Below are 21602 nucleotides of genomic sequence, written 5' to 3' on the forward strand. Positions count from 1 at the left end.
TCATAAAAAGCATTGGATTGGGAGATTGATGAGATGTAATGAATTGAATGTCTCAGAATTCAATTAGAGGATAAATCAAGCTCTACAAATTACATCTTGCCAATCTTGTTCCTTGCCGATGGAACAAGACTTTTTTGTTTTTTAAATCCCCCCAAAGAAATAGAAGGCAGTTTATTAAGATGGCCATGGAAAGCACAGGTAGAAGCTGTGGGCCTCCAGCACACTGGATACCCTTGTTTAGGACTGGAGCACTGGAGCAGATGCTTTCCCTAAAACACTGTAGCAGAAAGTCAAGGTGAAACATGGCCAGCAAGGCACAAGTCATAAAGCCTACAAAGTAAAGGGATGTTCATTATTACAGTGTTTACAAACTGTAGACTCATTAGACCATACACACACAACCAAAATATGTGACTGATGCCCATTTGAGAAGAATCTGAGATTAGAAGGAAGCCAGCCAATTAAACTTCATTTGGGGAGATAAGTAAGACAAATAATGACCTTGCAGTGATCTGAGACAGCTCTACTGCAGGGCCATTCCTGAGAAGAATGAGCACATTCTAGCCTGGCTCTGTCTTGGTGCCCTAAATGGTTGAAAGTAGAGAAAGAGAAGTGCTTTGTGGTTTCATGATAGAAATATTGTAGTGGATGAACAACTATAGGGCAGACATTGAAGATACCTAAGTATTTCTTAACACCATTAAGTTTATTTTATGTGATGAGAATCTCTCTATCTGATGGCACTTATTGCCTCAGATACCTGATGCACCATATAGGAGTATGTTCTGAACTCATTTGGGTAGTAGAGTGTAATGGCAAGGATATTTACGTATCCTGAGTGTAGTGTACTCCCAAAGTTACAATCACTCACTGCTGTTTAGATAGAAATTTGGGGGAAAAATCCTATTTCACAGGCCCCTTTAGTTGAAAGCTAGAGATTTTTTGAGACCATAGAAACCATTTGTTCATTATCCACCTATCCTGGAGATATTGAAACCTGAACTTCCATTTGAATTAAACTTCTGTTCAACTAGCAAGAAGCTCTTTTTGACATTACAGTATTCAAGGGACTACTGATTCTTGCACCTAAGAATTAAGGAATAAGAGAACATACCCTGAAAAGATCAAACTTCACACGAAATATACTGACACACTAGGACATTTAATTCTAAAATTATCACTACCACAAACCTGGTTTAAAAAATGTATAATTTGACATCCAAATGAGAATTAACACTTAAACTCATGTGCTGTATCAAGCCAGCTGAAAATCGAACTCATCAGGTTGCTCATCTAGATTGAGAACAGGTGAAAGAATACTTAACCTGTAGAGTTATGCATGCTATGGGTTCTTGCATTTCTAAGAGTAGAGAGAAGGCATAGAATTTTATAAACAGCGTGATAAAAAGGGAACCTTTGTAACTATATTTAATGTTTTATTGTTATTTATATCTGGTAGAGCAATGCTGTGAGAATATAATAAAAAAAACATATTTAAACTGTGCAATTCTAAGGAAAATCCAGACCAAACAAATTTTGACCTGTAAAGTTTACCATTCTACAGAGCTTAAAAAAAAAAAAAATTTTTTTTCTTGCTGCTCCAGCCCTCTTCAGATTTCCTTATGGACAGCTTGCTCTTCTCCCCTCTTGCTTTTCCTGACTTTTGTAATTTAGGCACCCTCCTTTTCCAGCCTCATAGCAAAAGGGTTCTTGCTTTTTTCTTCCTCCTGACATTCTTTGCTCTCTGAATATATTTCACAGACGACTGTCTCCCAAAATAACAACATCAATTAATTTTTTAACTTTAAAAAAATCATATTTTACCCTGAGTCTGCCCTCTCCATTGATGTGCAGTGTGTGGAAGAGGCTGCACAGGGGCTGATAAGCCCCATTTGTGAAGGCTCTTCATTCGAGGCGGAGCATTGATATACACACAGACCATGCTGTTTATTAAGCCAGCCTGGTGCTAGGTGAGTTGATGAGTTGACCCACATATCTCACCAAGCTCCCAGAAACTGAGCCACAAGACAGCTGCTGAGGGACCAACAGGAAGCAGCTGTACTTCTGTTCCTATCTGGAAGTTGTTCTTTGTTATTTGTTTTGAATACACAACAGTTGGTCCTGTGAAGTTCTCACTCAGTTAACTATTATGGTTTCTCACCACACTCCTCTCCCCTTTTGCAGAATCTGATGATCTCCAAGAGGACCCCCAACTCAGCTATCAAAGTGCTCCTGCCTCCCAGGATGCTTGTAATTCAATGGTAGATGCAGGTGGAATTGAGAGCATCAGTCAGTGTCCTCAGGAGCTTCCCCAGATGATGGCTGCAGGTAAAGCCACAGGATGCAAACAAGACATTTTGAGTTCTCACTAGAAAAGCTTGCTTGGCCAAGAAAACAGGAATTAAACCAGGAGCTGAGGCTCTGAAAAAAATCAGACCATGAAACTCAGGAAAATCAAAGAGCATGAAGTCAAATTTAACACATTTTTTTTTTAAAACCTCTGTACTCTTTGTGTTTTAATTTTTTAATTTATTTTATAAAATCAGTGTTTATAGGGAATACTTTGGAAAAGTCACTTTAGGTAAACATCTGCATTTGCTTATGATTCCTTAATTTCCTTAATGTAATAGAAGTATGAAAAGGAGGAAATGTGTTTCTAGGTAACACTTAAAAATTCAATCAGAACCAGTCCTACTGATTGGCAGCTGCTCTTCTGTTGCACAGTTAAGAGTACCTGGTCCAGAATTACACTTGGAAACAGATACATTTATTTATCCTCAGTTTACTAAGCTAGTTGACTTGCTTTACCAATAGAGTACTGCTGCTCTGCTTCTTGACCTTGAACTTGTCTAATGTTTCAGTGGGAGGAGGAAGCACTTCTTTGCTTTTTTCCAAGGGTATCTGCCTCCTTAATGGCATGCTGGGTATAACGCAAACTACATGTCATTAAATTTCCTCCCAGAAAGTATTTGGGAACTCTTTGTGTCTGCAGAAAACATTGTTGTAGATTGTAGCGCTTTAATATTATCATTACTTTTGTGTCTCTGTGTGTGGAGGGTGGGTGAAAATGTGCTAAATGAAGCCTCATATGTTTAGAACTGTGATTTTCTTTAAAGTGAAGACCCTTGTATGTTGACTCTAAGCCAGAGTTTATTTTTCCCACAGCAGCTGATGGTTTGGGGAGCATAGCAATAGACACGACGCAGCTCAACATGTCCGTGACAGATCCCACAGCCTGGGCCACAGCTATGAACAACTTGGGCATGGTTCCCGTGGGGTTGCCTGGACAGCAGCTTGTATCCGGTAAGCTTTCGCCTGGTTTCGAAGATGCTTGCAGTGTTGCCAAAGGGTTTGGGTGACAGGTGCCCGTAATCTCTCCCCACAGCGGGTGTTGAACATGGTCTTTGATATATGAGTGGGGCGTGTTTGTTGGATTGTGTTAGAGATTCTTTTCCTTGTCGCCTTGTTCTTGTGCCTGATAGCCATTCTCCGAAGCAGCAGTCACCTGCACTGTTACTGCTACATGCAGTGTCTCAGCTCTGTTGCCTCACAGCATCAATTGCATTTTTTAAATTTGTATATAAAATGGCTAATGCTTGATCTCTGCTTTGCAAAATTTATTTATGTACATCATCCCTTTGGTTGCAGTCTTCCCTCTGAAGTAGGTAGATATGTATTTTTGTTGTTGCTTCTGGCAGTGTTCCCATTTCACAGGTAGGGAAATAAAGCATTGAAGTGTCAGAGCTAGAAACTCAGCTTAACTGACCCCAGGTCTACATTTTTTAGTCTACAACACTTTTGAATAGTAAGTCGATGAATTTGATAGATAATGTATTTAGAAATGTCACCATGTCAAAGGTCGTTTAAGATTTTATTATTTAATTCAACACGTTTGTGGAAGATTTTATGTGTTTTGTAAAAAAATGCTTTGGGAAATAGAGTAAACATATACATTTATAAGTGTTTTTTAAAAGCACAGCTCCCTAAATTTGAAAAAAAAAAATTAATGAACAACAAGAGTTAAAAAAAAATTTGTGTAGAATCAGGTGTTAAATGGTGGTACAGATGAGTCATGTAGTAATTTCCAGATCAGTCACTGGGACTCTTAGGGAAATGTCTTCATGTTCCTGACTCACTCACTTTCTCACTCAACACACACTCACTGAGGCAGGCCCTGCCGTGGCACAGGGGTTCTGTAGTAAACAAAACAGGTATGGTCCACACCCTCACAGGCTGTGCCATGGAAAGGGGATGGTCAGTTATTATGCTAAGATCTTTGTTGTAATAGCAGATGAACCCTTCAGTTAGGGCGAATGATGTGTACTACTTAGGAAACAGTTGCCTTGGAAATGCTGAGTCAGGCCCACAAACATGGACTTTGTGCTGAGTTGACCAAGCATTTGATTTCTTTTTCTTCTTTCTTTAAAAAAAAAAAAAGAAAGAAAGAAAGTGTGTATGGATAAATGTCTAAATTAGCTATATTAAATTATAGGTGTGCATATATACAATGTATACATACATGAATGTATGTGTATATTCATATATACCCATGTATACATGTACACATATGTATCTAAATATATATAGTTTATTTTTTAATATAATAAGAAAGAACATAAGGATAGATAGGACTTGGGAAAATAACAGAAACAAGGAAAGATGAAGATTGAATTATAAAACATTATACTTAGGATATTTATAAAATTCCTGGCGATACTGTGAAATCCCTACACTTGAAGAGCTCTCTGTGGCAGGGATCAGGGTGCGCATTCATTAATGACATTGTCTGTGGGTTGGACATGTGTTTATACAGGGCCCTTTCCTCAAAAGCTGATCTAGACATTTCTTCTGATAACAGGAGAATAAGATTGGTAATCTTCCACCCAGGTTTCCCCACCTGCCTAACTGAGATTTCATATAGCAGAAATTACTTTATTCTTGTCTCATCTCTCACTTTTCTCAGAAAATGTTGTGTGGCTTCTAGAGGAAATCAAAATCTCAATTATTCATTATTTTTCATATGATTTTGAGTCTTGTGGCATTTTAACCATGGCCAATTTATGATTTTCCCAGCAACTTACCATGAAAGGAATTATAGCCCTACTCATTATAGAAGATTTACCGTATCTGCCCTGAATTACGTTCTCTATCTCCTGTATTAGCCAAACTGCTGAAACAGGTTTTGAGCCTTCCAGGGTCTTTCTGGGATTCTCTTCCTCCTTTCTGCAGTCTCACAATGGAATGATACTTTGCTTTGTTCTCAGGGTTACCAGCCAGCTGCTTTTATTGACCTGACCTCAGGCCAATAAGAGTGAAAAGGTTTCCTTTTGTGTATGGTTATTGTCCATATATTTTGTTCTTGTTTTTTTTCTTTGTAAATATTTCAATCATATTGAATACAGAATTTTATTTTATGCACTTTGTTAACATCTCAAATTGTTTTCCTACTTCATGCTTTTATATTAAAAATGTAAATAATTCATCAAATAAATCATCTTCATGTTGCTTAACCATTCTAAATGTTTCCACTTTTCCACTTTTACTAGCCAAGTGTCTTTATGGAATTTACTCTCTGAGCATGTGAATGTATTTTACCTTTCATGTAATATGGTGGTCCTGTCTATTTTATGGAATCATTGTGAGACTTAAATGTGATAACTTGTTAAAAGCAACTTATATCTGTATATACTAAGTATTCACTAAATATTAGCTTTGTCTTCCTTGTTTTTTTTAAACTAATAATATTACAGTGGATATTTTTAAACATAGCACTTTTCAGCAGTTAGAATTATTTCCTCATATAAATTCCCACATGTAGAACTAGTAGGTCAAAAGAAGTGAACATTTTAAAGATTATTTTTATGTACTGGGCAACTAATTTTTCAAATATGCAGATGTATTTAGAATTCACTAATTTGATCCTACCATTTTACCTTGAATTATTTTAGGATGCAAATCATGCACTTTCATTCTTTTGTGATTTAGATCTTAAGTATCCCCCAAAGGCCCATATACCAAAGGCTTGATTGACAGCCTCTGGCACTATTAGGAGAGGTAGAACCTGTAGGAGGTGAGACCTGAGGGTAAGAAGTTAAATCATTAGGGGTATGCCCTGGAGGGGATATTGAGACCCCTGCCCCTTCCTCTCTTTTCACTTCTTGGCTTCCATGAAGTGAGTAACTTTGGTCCACCACAGGCTCCCACCATGATGGTTCTGCCTTGCCATGCATCCAAAACCATGGGGCCAAGTGACCATGAATTGAAACCTCTGAAACCACAGCCCATTTTCCCTCCCTTTAAGTTGATTTTATCACAATGAGAGAAAGCTAATATGTCTTCTTAACCCTTTATTTACTGTTGATTTTTCCTCTTTATAAATAGATTTTTCTCATACTGTGTCCATTTATCAGATAGGGTTCTTGGTAATTTTTTAAATTGGCTATGTTACTCATTTTAATCCTTTGACTTAATATTTCTTCAAATTATCTGGTCTGTATTTTGCCTTTTAATGTTGGTATTTTTTAAAAAAAGATTGTTTAATTTTTCCCGTATAAGTTCTTTATTCCATTTCTAAATACATAATGATTTACCTGCTCCAGAGTTGGCTATGTTTTTGATTTTCCATGCTTTCATTGGCTTTCCTGTCTTTTATCAGAAATTAAATTCTTATGTATGTGTTTGCCTGTTTCTGGCATATCTATCCTGTATTGCTGATCTTTCTATTTTTAATTCCAGCACCTCATTGTTTCATTTATGACAGTTCTATAATTTCATTTATGACAGTTCTATAATGTGTTTATAGGGAGCGTGTTCTGCTCGGTGCTGTACCTGTTGTGGGTTACTCTTTGTTTCTTTTCAGCATAGCCCTGGAGCCCTGGAAAGCTGTTTTCCCCTCATTGTTCCTGCTGGCCACCTCTGGAGTTCTTCAGTGTGACTGTAGAATGTTAGAGGCAGTCTTTAATGTTTCAAAAAAGGGACTTAAAGATTATTTAGTGTAACATTCCTTCCCAGAAATCCCCTGTAAAATATCTCTGACAGGATTATGGAGAGGCTGGATTTTATGAGCACTTGGCTTTCTCCCAAAGTTTCTGATATTTCTAAATGACCAAGCACTCTTCCCATATTTGTTAAAATTAAACTGACACTAAATCCCCTTTCTCGCTGCTTCTCCAGTTTATTGAGAGATTAAAATTATCAGCAAAGCAAGGTGTTCATTCTTCATACCCTCTGATTTTATCCAGAGGCTTTCCCAGGGAATTACATCCCATTTACCGCCATGTCGCACCTTTCTGATGAGCTGTTGTTATGGGCTCCCATAAACACACCTCTTGCATCTGCCTCTCCTTTTATCGTCATAATTCCATTCCGACTTTAGGAACTTTCATTTGCCTTCCTCATATGAAGCGCTACTTGAGACCATTACGTTGAACTTGTTTCTTTTGCCCAAAACACTCCTTTTTTGTTGTTAGAGCCCAATCCTGCTTTCCACACTCCAAAGTCTTGCCTTCTCTATTAGATACTGTTTATCTCCACCTGTCATTTTTTTTTCATGTTTGTTTTATATCCATAGTTTATTTCAGTTTTGTGATGTGATTGTTGTTTATTTGTTTTGCTATCAATATTTTGTGCTTTGTTATAAATCCAGTTTTTCTACATGGGTCTATTGGAGCATTAGTGTCCCACAGTTGTTCAGTAGGGCAAATGACACCTAAGTATTTAGGTGGACTAACAACCATAGCAAACTCTCAGTTAAACACAGGTAAATTACTTCCTTATGGAATTTCTCAAAGTCTTTACTATGCTAATGTGCAGTGTGCACATTCAAAGAGTAGGAGCTAGTACCAAGATTCCTCAAACTTAATTTAGTCTTTAAAAAATACTCACTCGCATCTCATGAGACACTAGAATGCAACCATCTACACCAGATTTTCCCTGTCAACTGAGGAGGCTCCTCTTCTTTGCCTTATGAGACATCCTTCCTATGATCTAGTTTTATAATTTTGTTTGTGTTTGTGCTGAACAGTGTCACTCTCTAATACCCTAATTTCAAGTTTCAGAATAACTTTTGTGGACAGGTGTTGCCTAAAACCTTCTTCTGAGTTTTTGATGGCATGCAATGTCCCTTTCCAGGGACCACCACACACACATATACACATACACCACATACTTCTGGCATCATAGGCTAAAATCTGGGTATCAAATACTGAGCTTTGACACTATCTGTGTGATCAGTTGCTCCCTTACTATCTGCCCTTGTTTCTTTCCCCAAGCTATCATCGTCAGCTGGAAGGAGAGTCGAAGAGCAGGAGTTGGGTCCTGGAGTTGGCCCCAGGCCCACATGGGAACTAGTGGTACCTCAAGGATACCCTCCAGCAATGATATTCTACCTTGCTCTTTTCCAAACTTTCTGAAATCACCTTTCCAAGTGCTAACACTCTTTCCTTAACTGTTTTTGAATTTAAGTTGGCATACCTCTTTGACCCCATATTTTTTAGCATGCCATTTTTTAGAGCATTCTTCTGGAAGGCACTGTGCCACCTTGTCAGCCATGATGGAAGGGCTGCCTACAAGAGAGCACCACACCCTCATCATGATGAACCCAGAGGCAGCAAGAGGCTTGTTACTTGCACATGTCTGTCAACATTCTAGGTTGCCTAGGCTCACACCTGGCTGTCTCCTCAGAAGCTCAGTGCTCCGATTGCTACTCGCTTCCTGCCACTCTGAGGGAAGGCTGAGGTGGCAGATAGTCTCCCCGCTGTCCTCTTCATCACCCTCTCCCCTTCACTGATGTTTTCACTCATTTTAATTCTCCTCTGCTTCCTAAGGATATTTTTTCCCCTAGTTTCCTTCTGGGGTTATTTAATCCTCCCAGGAACACCTTTATCCTCTCTAGTGTGCCCAGATATGAAGAGGCATTTGTTAAATCCTTTCATCTCCTCAAGTATCCCCCTTTTAACTGGATTTACTGAGCCAGATGTTGTGCTGAATACTGGGAATTCAAGACATAGGCCTTGCTGTTTTAGAGTCTAGTGGGAGAAACAGAAAAGAGTAAATAGGCAGATACAAATCAACATGGTAAGTGGTTACGTTATAACAGATAAAGGGTGTTGTCGGATGTCACTGCAGAGCCTCAAGCAGGAGAGTCATGGGGTTAACACTGTTTCTGCGGAGGACTTTTGTAAGTTCTGCAGAGTAGCAGTGGCAGTGTAGGAAGGCTGACAACAGGAAAGTCAGATTGGGCTGTAGGAGCTGCCCAGACAAGAGATCATAATGACAGTTCCAGTCATAATCCTGGCAGCAGAGAGCAGGCAATCTGAAGGTACTCAGGAGCCATTTAAAAGTAGAAACAGTGGAAATGATTGACTGAGTCCCTGTAGAACATAAGGAGAGTAAGGAATCACCATGACTCCTGGGTACATAGGCTTGGAAATTGAATAAATAGTAGGGTCCTTTACTGAGAAGAGAATGAGGAGAAGGCATAAAGAGAAGAAGGGTAGGGGAAGAAGACTGGTTTCCTTTGAAAGGCTTGAAGGAAAGTTTGGAGGGCCTGTTAGATGGAAACATGGAGTGAATAGTCCACTTATGATTCTAGAGCTCAGGAAAGAAGCACAGATGGAAATGTGTGGCTTTGGCAGCCACAGCACACAAATGGTTGTGGAAGCCCTGGGTATCTTTCTGCCCCAGCCAAGCTTTTGCTGTGAAATTAGATGGGCCCTTGGCTGTTCAGCTAGTGTCAGTCTAATCTTCAATCATGTTCCAAATTCCTCCTTCACCTGTTTCTGCCCTGGTGACCCACTGGATTCCTGACCATTCCTGGACTCCAGCATTTGAATTCAGAGAAGTGGTCAGAAGTAACAAATATAATCTGGAAATCCTGCCTGAAATAATCGCTTCCACCTACAGACACACCCAGGAGAAATGTCTGTCCATAAACCAACCCATGTGCTTGCTTTTAAAATAAAAAGAATACTCCATATCAGCATACTTCCTGTCTCGAGTCTCTCCAGATATTAATGGTGACACTCCCTGACCCAGTCATGATTAAGGGCATACAGACAGCCTGGTTCACAGTGATGGGGCTCTTTCACAGATAATGCCCAGAATTTGCCTTTGTTATTATTTTCTATCTTGTTGAACAATTTCTCATTATCCGATGTCAGATAGCAAATAGGCCCTTGGCTTATGTTTCACATTCTGTGTACCTGATTTCATGTATTTTTGACAGTTTTGTTACACTTTGCACAGTTATTTACCTTCACTCCAAGATATTAGGACAGTACATTGGCATATTTATTCATTACTGAAGATTCTCAGAGTACAGTGTATTTTAAAGGAAGTAGAGAAATAGCAATTTATGTGACAGATAGATGATGCTCTCATGGAGCCTATGTATTTCTAAAAATAGTAGATGTTATCTAAATAACTGTGCAAATGATTAATTACAGTTTTAGGGTATTATGGCTCTCTATGGGGAACTACCTTTGTCTGGTGGTATTGAGGTGGGGTTCAGAAAGGCTTTTCTGAAGAAGTAATATTTAGGGTAAGCCCTGAAGGATAACTTATCCACGTAGCAGGAGGGAAGAGCAGGAGAAAAGGAGAAATTGGGCAGATGATAAAATTCCAAGAACAGAAAATGCCCTGTGCAAAGTCCTGAGGTGATGGGAGCCCTGCTGTTTCAATGAAATGAAAGGTGGACGTCTGTGGGCAAGAGGCGGTGTTTGGGGTGGAGTGGGTTTTGGCAGGTTGGCACTTATCATGAATCTGCAGGGGTTGGCTGAGGTGAGATCTTCCCTACCAAAGTAAGGAGTGAGATTTTATTGAAGTGTAAATTATTGAAGGATTTTAAGCACAAAGGCAACCTCCAAAAGTGTGTGTGTGTGTGTTTCTTTTTCAAAGCTATCTAAATTGTTTTATAGGGATTATATTTAATTGTGGCAAGAGAGGAGGTGGGTTTTGCACCTGTGCTGCAGGTCCACAAATGAATGGTGGAGGTAGAGAGCCCAATTATATCCATGTATGGTGCTGGGCGCACACATACACTGTCTTGGAACTTTCATTCTAGTGTTATGCTTGTGATATGTGTATCTACAGAATTTCTTGAGAGAAGAGAATCTGTAGAAAATTGTTTCCAAAAAATACTTGGTTCTGCCTGTATCATGATCCTATTCAAGGTAATTGACCTCACTTAAAGCCAATCAAGAAATATTTTCAAATAAGTGTTCACAAATGAAAATAGCCTACATCCTTGCTGGCTAGAAATGTTATCAAATGAAATTGCTTGTCAAATGCTTAATATAATAATTTTATCATCCATGCTATCAAAAAGATAAATTTGCTTGCTTTGTATAGATTGACTTCTTCTCAATTATTAATGTTTAATTTTGATTTTCCTGTGTGTGCTACAATATCCTAAAAATTTTATACTAGATTATGCCTCTTGGTTAGTTTAATCTTTATTTATTCAGTCATACTCAGATACATGCGCTAATCATTAGCCTGTCTGACTATCCTAGTCACTTTATTACCAACTAGACAATAATTAGAGAAAGTATTTTAAAATAATTGTATATCTATTTGTCTGTGAATATGCTCTGTACACATTCCCTAATTTTCCTGGTTTCCTCAGGAGTAGAGAAATTTTGGTATCTTTACTAGTTCCACGAGCTGATGGAAAATATTTACATTCATTCCATGCTTGAAATTCATAATTCTCTTCAGATGGGCCATTCTAATTCAGCAGAGAACAGGAGGAAAAACCAAATGGTTAAGTTTCCATATTAAGATTAATTTGGGTGTTCCTCTCCTGATACAAGGATATGTGTCTCTGCACATGCATGCATACACGTTAGTATATATTGGATTTTTGTTTTGGGTTAATGTCAAAGCTTTTTATTTATAACTATGGAATAATTGTCCAGTAATTCATATATCCTTTGTTTCTCTTTATTTCCTTTCATATTCTGTAGCCTTACCATTTAGTGTGCATTCTCAAGTTGTGGATACATCATATTATGCACCTATCTGACATCTGTCTAATAGACTGTCTGGTTTCTTTGGGCAAGAACATACCTAATTCATCTGTTTTTCTTCTCATCAAACACAGAGTTTGGCACTCAGTAATCATACAATTAAATAAATGTATTATTAATACATTTACATAAATAATTATGTAAAGATACATAAGATTTGTAAAAGCAACTTTTATACTCAGTCCTTGTACAATTCTAAAGTATATCCTTTATGTCTTTAATCGTGTGTAGAAGTAAAGGGTAGCCTCAACCACTAACCCGGTTATCTGACATCTGTGATGTATTTTGCTCATAATTGAGCATTATCTTTCCAGATTACTTCTGTTTTAAAAATGTATCTCCACGTCTTTCCTTATCATGTTTCAGCTTTCATCCACCTTCTTGTGCATCTGGAGTGTATTTTTAAGAGCTGCTTTAGTGTACTTATCTACTAATTCTATTATCTGTAACGTTTGAGACTCTCTCTTGATTGATTTCTCTCCTTGTGGTGGGTCCCATTTTCCCGTTTCTTTGCATGCCTAGTAATATTTTATTGGTTGCTGAGGAGTCTGAATTTCATGTTGTCAAGAGCTGGGTTCCTTTTAAATTCCATTAACTATTTTTGAGATTTGATTGGAGTTCCTTGGCAACAGTTTGATTCTTTTTTTTTTTTTAGTTGTTGATGGACCTTTATTTTATTATATATGGTGCTGAGAATCGAACCCAGTGCCTCACACATGCTAGGCAAGTGCTCTACCACTGAGCCACAACCCCAGCCCAACAGTTTGATTCTTTTCAGCTTGGTTTTGAGCCTGGGTAAGTCCAGAGCTGCCTTAAGACGAGAGAGAATTTAGTCTACTCCTGAGGTGAAATACTTCCAGGAATTTCCTCGGTGTATGGTTTCTCCTTTCTGCCTGTTGGGAACTAGACCTCTTTCCAGCCCTTGATGAGCTTCAGAAATGTTAGCAGCGCTCCTTCCCCTGGCTTTGCTCCCAGCTTGGTGCTTCCTGATGGACACTCAGCCGAGGACTTTGAGGATGTCCCTCTGAAGATCTGCAGAGCTCGCTCTCTGATGTGTTCTTTCTTCCTTATATTCTGCTGTGTAATTTCCAGAGGCCTTGGCTCCACAAATACTGAACTCAGAGTAGGCTTCAGTCTCTGTTTGGGTTTTTTTTTTCTTGTGTTAAGTCCTGGACACTTTCTATACAGTAAGCTAGGACAGTCATAGGTTTCATTTCATCTTTCTCCCTTTGTTAATGATCATTGTCCTGTGCCTTCTATTGTCCCATGTCTTAAAAATTGTCATTTGGCATATTTTGTCTCCTATCTTGGTTGACATGGGAGGATAAATTCTATCCTATGTTTTAGTCGTTATTGTGACCAAAACACCCAACCAGAAAAATTTAGAGGAAGAAAAGTTTATTTGGGGCTCACAGCTTCAGAAGTCTCAGTCCACAGAAAGCCAGACTTATTGTTGTGGGTCCAAGGTGAGGCAGCAAATCATGGGGAAAGGCACAGTGGAGAAAACTGCTCAGAACATAGTGGAATTCAGGACATGGAGGGTGGTAACAGGGAAAACACACCATTCCAGGTCATGCCCCTGGTGACCCACCTCCTCCAGCCATGTCCCACCTGCCCATAGTTACCACCCAGTCATTCCATTCAAACAAGGATGCACTGATTAGGTTACAGCTCTCATGATCTAATCATGTCATCGCTGGATATTCTTGCATTAAAATGAGCTTTTAGGAGATACCTCACTTCCAAACCATGATACCCTGTTACTTCCTTGTGTCTAGAAACAGCAGTTTTCAGACAGTCTTTTAAAAGGCTTTTATATGTTTCTTAGAGTTATAATCAGTATAAATATGAGGTTTTGTTATGAATGACTTTACTATGCATGCAAAAAAAGATAGTAACAAAACCTGTCTTCTTCTGCTAGTGACCCCATTTTATAGGTGAGAAACTGAGCCTGGTGAAATTAACTAATTTACCCAAAAGTTACCCAGATGGAAGGAGAGAGTGCTGGAATTGATATCCATGTCTGTTGACCTAAACCATTTCCACTTTATCAAGATTTGGGGAGAAATAACTAAAGCAAAATATCTTATGCAAAAGATAGGCCTAAAGATAAATCAGCCCTATCTTCATATTTTTAAAAAAAATATTATTTTTTTTAAAAACCAATGCTTAATTGGAAAGTTATCATTGATGATGAAAATCATAGATTTTTTTTTTAAATCTTATATCAAAATTTAAAAAGTTTCAATTATTTAATTTTTGTGTTTCAAATGTGAGGATTTCCAAGAAATCTCAAGAATTTAGGATTTGGGTTCCAGTGATTTAGAATTAGTACTAAAGTTGAACCAGGGATACCATAATGATATGAAGTAGACTGCTATGAATGAGACCATAATGGTCATACTCTCAGATTTATGACAGAAACCAAAAAAATGACAATAAATGTAAGACTAACATGAACATTTATGTCTAAAAATAAGTAAAGCAAGCTCTCTCAAAGAAAAAAGAAAATTTGAATTTTTTAGGATTAGCATAGGTAAGATGAACTTTTGTCAACAACAGTAGGTGGGAACCCTGTCTGTAGTATTCGCATTAGAAAAAATATTTTGCCTTTCATATGTGGAGCAATTGTTTTTGAAAGAAGTAGATGATGGGTAGCTTTAGAGCCTGAGTTCTTAGGGTTGAATCCAGGCCCTTTCTCTCAGCTGTGTAAACTTAGGCAAATTACATAACTTCTCTGAGTCTTTTTATCTATAAAGTGGGAAATGATAACATCAGAGAATCATTGCCATTTCCAAGATTAGTAATGTAAAGTATATGACATATGGTAGGGACCCAAACATGTTAATTTACTCTCAGTGGAGAGAGATGTAGGAAGGAGAAGGGAAGAAGAGGAGAGTGATCTTGGATGAATTACTGTTTTATGGGAATGAAAAGAAAAGGGTTGGCCCCTGTGACAAAGGTCCCCTCATCCGGACTTCTCCCATTCTAGGAGTAGTGACAAAGCCATTGTCCTCTACAAGCCATCTGGAGGCAACCCATGTGCGCCTAGTGCACACCCATCACTCAAGGCAGTTTCCACAAGTCACCTGTATCAGTGTTTCCTGGACAGTAGCTTGCTAACCTGCTTTAGACCTTCACCTGTGACGCCCTAGAATCTGCAAGTGAAATTTGAATCCTTAAGTCACTGCAGGTGCTGGGCTCTTGGAGAAACAGTACACCCCATTTGGCCAGGGCATGGGTAGAGAAAATGATTAGATGCTAAATTTCTGTGGTATTAACTACAACACAATTTCACAACAAAAAATATTTTTTGTCAAAGTAGCTTAGCCAAAAAGTGCCTATAAGTTAGCTTGCAGATACAAATTTTAAAATTGCATATGGATTATCTACTACATTCAAGCACTGTGCTATATAGTCTGATCAACCCCCCAAAATTCATGTTTAAATTCTAACCCTTAAGGTGATGGATTTAGGAGATGGGGCTTTTGGATGGTGATTAAATCATGAAGCCAGCACCCTTGTGATTGGGAACAGCGAAGAGATTTAGGAGAGTTTCTCACCCCTTCTACAGTGGGAGGAGAAGAAGCCATCTATGAAACAAGAAGTGACATCACCAGATTTCAAATCCACCACCACTCTTGGACTTTACAGCCTCCAGGAGAGTGAGAAACTTTTGTTGTTTATAAGCCACCTAGACTATGGTATTTCACTATAGTAGCCAAACAAACAAACCAAAAAACCTAAGACACACTCTGTATAACCTTTTAATATGTTTTTATCTTGAAGAAAAGATATTTTTGTGTCAAGACACATATCTTTGAACTGTAGTAAACTATATTTTTCCTCATCAGGGACATTTTCTTGCTACCATAAAAGATACAGTTTTGACCTTGAGGGTTTACTTCTGAAAGTTAATGCCTACAGAGCAAAAGGATACTTTCTTCTTAAGGAAAGGAGAAATACTGTAGTCTTCAAGTTCCGCTAAGTCTCCCAGACCACAAGGGCATCTTTAAAGAAATATTCCTCACTTCACTGGATGGGACCCTTGTGACCTCCATCACTTAATGCATCCTCACCACTTATTCCATCTCAGCAGGAAAAATAGGCCTTGGTGCCCTAATGTGAGGCAACTAAAGTCACCGCAGGGGACTCCTTGCCCAGAGTGAATCACTGCTGATGAGGGTCTAACCAGAGACATTTTTATGAGCTGTGCAATCACTCAAAAAATGCTCATTTTATATTTTTAAGACTTTAGTGGCCTCTCTCTTGGAAACCATGTATTTGAGAACATCTTTTGAATTTGTTCATCCCCAGCTGTGAGAAAATACTGCCTAGTCATGGGTAGGAAAAAGGCAATTTAGAAAAATAATAGAGGAAAATGATTTCATCTTTGTCTAGATTTTCTATGTCATCCTTGCTGGGAATTGGCCAGGAGTAGGGCAGAACCTAGATGGTTCAGGGGCAATGCTGGCCCACTGTGCAGCAAGCCCTGACTGGCTAGAGGAGACTGGGAAGGCCACAGAAGTATAGAAAAAAAGTCAGAATAAGAAGGGTAAAGCAGAGCACCAAAGGCCCTGGCAACAGACCTTGTTAACTCCTACTCCACTCTGTCATGTGGTGGCCATAGGAGAGTGTTCAGCTCCCTAGCAGCTCTCACATTGTATGACTTAGAGGTAAAATCCTAAAAATGTAGAATATATGATACCCAATGGTAAAATGACTAGCATCTGGTTAATACCATCGGGAAATAAAGCAACCTAGTAACTTCTAACAAGAACCACAGGAAGAGTATCTCTATAATTAAAGTAATCTTTTTGGTAGTGAAGGCATTTCTCGTTTGTTTGTATATCTGTTCTCTAATGGATCCAGGGAGCCTGTGCAGCGTTAATCACATGCACCGCCTTGTGAGTGATACAGGAGAATCATTGTAAGAAGCTCTGATCTCTCTAGGCTTTCAAGAAACAAATGCAAGAGGTGAGAGGACAGATTCCTGCTCTTTCAGGGCCTTTGACTCAGTCATGGCATCTGCCGAGCAACCAGTCCTGGAGGACAAATGGGAAGATGCACAAACTTGAAGACACAAGAGTTCAGATGCTTAAAATTAGATGGTCTCAGTTCTAGTAATCTGAGGAAAAGCATGCAGTGCTGTTCTTTTCTTACTATTACTAGGTACAGACTACCTAAAATCTCACATCAGTAGCTACATTAGTTTGTGTTATTGCTTTTCATCTTGATTCTACCTGATTTCTGAATTTATATTCTTTGAAGAAAATTAGGAATTTTGTGAAAATATGAACAGGAAAGAGCCAGAGGTGTTCGTTTTCTCACCCACTTCCCTGGCAAAGCTCTTGACATTGTTGAGCCCACGTTGGAACCCAAGCAGAGTGTGCGCAGGGCGTGCACCCTTCCCTCGCAGTGTATACGTGATGACCTCTCTCAATGTATAAACAAAGGATTCCCTCTAAACAGCCTCCTTCTGGCCAAGTATCCAGGAAGGAACAGTGGATGAAGCCTTGCTTCTTCTGCTCATGTAAATGGGAGCCTAAAAGGAAGATGTGGGGCAAAAATAATGGAATTATGGATAGATAAAAATATGTTGTTGGGGCTTGGCTGTTGCTCAGTGGTAGAGGGCTTGTCTAGTGTGCATGAGGCTTTGTGTCGAATCCCCTGCATCACGCACAAAAAAGAATTCATTGTAATATGATGCTCACTGTGTGGGATGATGACAGCTCCAACTCAGTGTTAGTAGAATCATGAAGTAGGAGAGCTAGAAGAAGGAGAGCTTTAGGTTGTAATATCTCACACTGGGGTTTAGTGTGTTAATCATTTGCAGAGAGATTTGAGAGACAGTGCGCTGTTGAAGCTTTAGTGATCTGCTCCACACTGGCAAATCTATCTTCACTGTTTCTGTGCATATAGCAGACTGCTCTCATCTGTTCTTTGTCCTTATGTCACCACAGGACAATCCAGGTATCTGGCACCATAGTTTATGTGAAATCTTTGGGTCCACCCTTTGATTTTTTTTGTTTGTTTACTTTAAAGGTTTTATTGTGAATGGGAGTGGGGCTTTCCTCATGGTGTCTGGGACATCCTCTCCCCTCCTCTTGGTGAGGATGTGTGATTTACCTTTTCTTGATGAATCTGAGGGCTTCTTTGTCTTTGGTGACCTTTAGCAACTCCATGGCAGACTCAAGGTGCAAAGCCACATACCTCTTGGATGCTCTCCCATGTGCTTGATGGAATTAGTAAGGAGCTGTGGCCATAGCTGCATCTCCACTTGCTCTTGCTCTTGCTCACCTTGTATACCCATGTGAAGGTCCAGGGGTAGCACAGAGCACTGGTGGCTGCTCTCCAATGGCTGCCTGCCCTTTCATCTCCTGGATGAGGACACAGAGGTCTGGAGAAGGTCCAGGTAAGTCCTGAAGAACAACATGTCTTGACTATTTTCTCTAGTTTGGGTGGGTTTGGAAAAGTACTAGTGCCTCTTTTTGTGCCTGATGAGGGATGTGCTGGGTTTGGGAGTGCTACTATGAATGAAACTGACTAGTCAGAAAAGAACCACTAAATCCTCACCTTGACTGCTTAAGCAAGACTTGACCAAGAGGAGGTATTTTTTATTCATTCACTATAAGGATTTTGTATATTAAAACAAAGGAAAAGCATATTGAGATTTCACAAGGCAACTGAGAAATGGACCAAATAATAAACTGCCCATTTCTTCACACTCATAACCAAAGTCTCCCCAGCTCCTCCTTGTTTCATTTTACATTCTTCTTATTGCAAGGAGACCATGATCAGTCATTTCCCTCTCTTTATGCAGTATTTATTTATCCATCTTTATGTCTGTTCGTCCATCTATCTGTCCATCCAACCACCTCTTCTGCTTGATGAAAATCTTATTGAAGGAAAGAACTGTTTTACTTATTCTTTGTGCCCCTTACACCTCCTGACATAGTTATTGCCCATGAATTGGTACTCAATGAATGTGTATTAAAGAAAATAATATTTTGCCTATGATTTCTGGCCCCTTTCATCCATTCTTTTTTTATTAGGACAATCACGAGCCATTTTTCCCCTTTCCAATACAAAGAGAAGAAATTAGAAAGTACCTTCTTTCAAGGCTCATGATTGTCTTTTATGAGGTTTTTAGGCCTAAGTTCCCACAGCAGGTAGCTCCAAAAATTTATATATGATCTTCCAGGAGCCAGTTACCGGTACTTGCAGCCAACTACATGTCAAAGGGGTGAAGTACTATTGTGTTTAGGCTGAAAATGAATTTCCTTCCAGCAGTAATTCAAAAACATATAATGCTTCACATTATTTTCTCTTATTTGTGGTTCATCTTTTTTATGTGAATTATTTATAATGACTAGTGTAAAATAGCAGAAATGCCTGCAGAGCCATGCCTGATTTTGCCTCAGACTTTTTGGCACTAACTTAGAGTGGTCAGGACAGAGGGACCCATCCCACCCCAGCAGCCTCATACCTATTGCCTTTGGCTGAGGGCAGATGAAGAAACAAAAAGGATTTCCTTAAACTATTTTTAAATAAACACATTAATTTTATACTTTGAAATTTTTTTCAAAGAAATTAGTAGTTTTGAGAAGAAGATATGATTTTAATATATATATAAAAATAAATCCAAAGTATATAGAAAATAATATTGAAACAATTTTTTATTAAACACAAATAGATTTTTTTGAATTAATATTAACATTCTCCCACCCTGATTTTAGTGATTCATACAATTTCTAATTTCATAGCTTGACAGTGTCCTTCCTTCGCTCCATCCCACATTTACCCACCAATTTACCACTGTGAAAAATGATGGTGGAGACAGTTAACAAGCGAACAAATAGTAATAGTAATTATGGAGAAAATAATGTAACATTGCAATCACAGAGTATAAAAGGAAGAATCTAACCTGGATCTTCAAGCAACCAGGAAAAGCTTCTCTCTGAAGATCTATGTAAATTGGGATCCAGAAGAATGGAAGGAGCCAAGTCTGGGGAAATCGGAGGAAGGTGCTGGACTCGCTCAAAGGAATCCTGGAGGGTCCTTTTGGCAGATGAAGTGGATGCCATTAGGAGAAGAGTTTAAAATGAATAGTCAGAGGTCTCGCAGGTCCTGAGAAAGAGCTTGGACTTAATTTTAAAATGAAGTGGAAGTGATTTATTAACTCCCTTAACACACTGACTCTGTGATCAAATTTAAATGTTACAAGATGAGGGATTGGGGGTGGGGAGACCGAGCAGTGAAGTCAGTCAGGAGCTGCAGGTATCCAGGAGGAGGTGAGCATGGCTCTCACTTAAGGGATGGAAGTGAGTTGGAGACATGAGGCAAATTTGAGATACATCTTTGGGGTAGAGGACTTGTGATTTAGGGTGAATTTTGGGAGAGGAGAAATCAAAATGGGTCCCATCTTTCTAGCTTGAGCAACTGCACGGTGCTGGCATTTCATGAAATAAGGAACAAATTTGGTGGAAATCAGGCTTTCAGATTTGTTCCCCAGGTTTGGGCTCCTGTGAGAAGTCTTAATGTGAATGAGTAGGCAGAGGGATATGTGTTTCTGGAGTAAGGACCAAGGGAGCCAGTGATAGTCATGTGTAGAGATATCTGTGTTCATCAGCATACAGACCGTAATTGGCCTGTGGACATGGGGGAGAGGGCATGATGAGAACAGAGGAAGGAGAGGTGTGGGAGTTGGCTTTGGAAACTTCCAGCAGTTACAGCTTCAGAAGAAGATGATAAGCCGGCAAAGGGGGTTGAGAAGAAGCAGGTGGCCAGAAAACTGTAAGGGAAACAGAAGTATACAACGTTATGGGAGCCAAGTCACGTCTCTCAGCCACATAGCTGCTAGCAGGATTGATTGTTTTCTGAAAAGTAAGTTAAAAGATGGCAGTGGGTGATGGGGACATTGAAACCCTTAACAGGAGCCATTTGGGCAGAGTTGTTGGGGTAGAAGCCAGTTTGGTGGGCTCAAGATTGAATGAAGGATTGAGTGAGATGGTACCAGAGGAGACCCTATGAAAAGTCAAAAGGGGCTACACACACACACACACACACACACACACACAAGATTAGCATCAGCAATGCCCTCATGATATTAATGGTTTCACGGTTTTTAATTTTTTTTCCATATTTAAATTTGGACTAACTATGAAATCCTTTTCAAAAATGACAACCAGAGAAAAAAAGAATGATGAGAAATTTGTAAACTAGAAACACCTTGTATGATCAACTCTGTGATGATACTTGTCTATAAGTCAGGCAGATGTATTGAGGGATAACTTGAGGGAAATGTGATATCAAGAAAAAATTAAGACAGCCAGGCACAGTAGTTGCACTCCTGTAATCCCAGTGACATGGGAGGCTGAAGCAGGAGGATCACCAGTTGAAAGCCAGTCTCAGCAACTTCAGGTCCTTGTCTCAAAATAAAAAATAAAAAGGTCAGGGGGGTAGATCAGTAGTAGAGTACCTCTAGATTCACTTTCTAGAGTGCAGAGGTGGTGGAGCTAAGAGAGAATCAAGATAAACTAAGATTAAGATGATGTCTTTTTGGAAATGATA

General features: G+C 39.1%; 1 protein-coding gene across 8 annotated transcripts in view; it reads left to right on the forward strand.

Moving 5' to 3' along the window:
* The window catches only part of Enox1 (ecto-NOX disulfide-thiol exchanger 1), a 542803-nt gene that overhangs the window by 326220 nt on the left and 194981 nt on the right, over positions 1-21602 (forward strand). For 7 of the 8 annotated variants that reach the window (XM_046454324.2, XM_046454323.2, XM_058582598.1 and 4 more), the window contains 2 exons: positions 2185-2328; positions 3166-3303. In XM_046454324.2, the coding sequence (XP_046310280.1) occupies positions 2259-2328; positions 3166-3303 (208 nt within the window). In that variant the 5' untranslated portion in view covers positions 2185-2258. The remainder of the gene's footprint in view (positions 1-2184; positions 2329-3165; positions 3304-21602) is intronic. The other variant, XM_046454321.2, reaches the window with a different exon arrangement.

The sequence above is a fragment of the Marmota monax genome, unplaced genomic scaffold (genome assembly GCF_021218885.2).
Source record: "Marmota monax isolate L192 unplaced genomic scaffold, Marmota_monax_Labrador192_F-V1.1 WCK01_AAM20220418_F8-fsc00011, whole genome shotgun sequence".
Classification (NCBI taxonomy): domain Eukaryota; kingdom Metazoa; phylum Chordata; class Mammalia; order Rodentia; family Sciuridae; genus Marmota; species Marmota monax.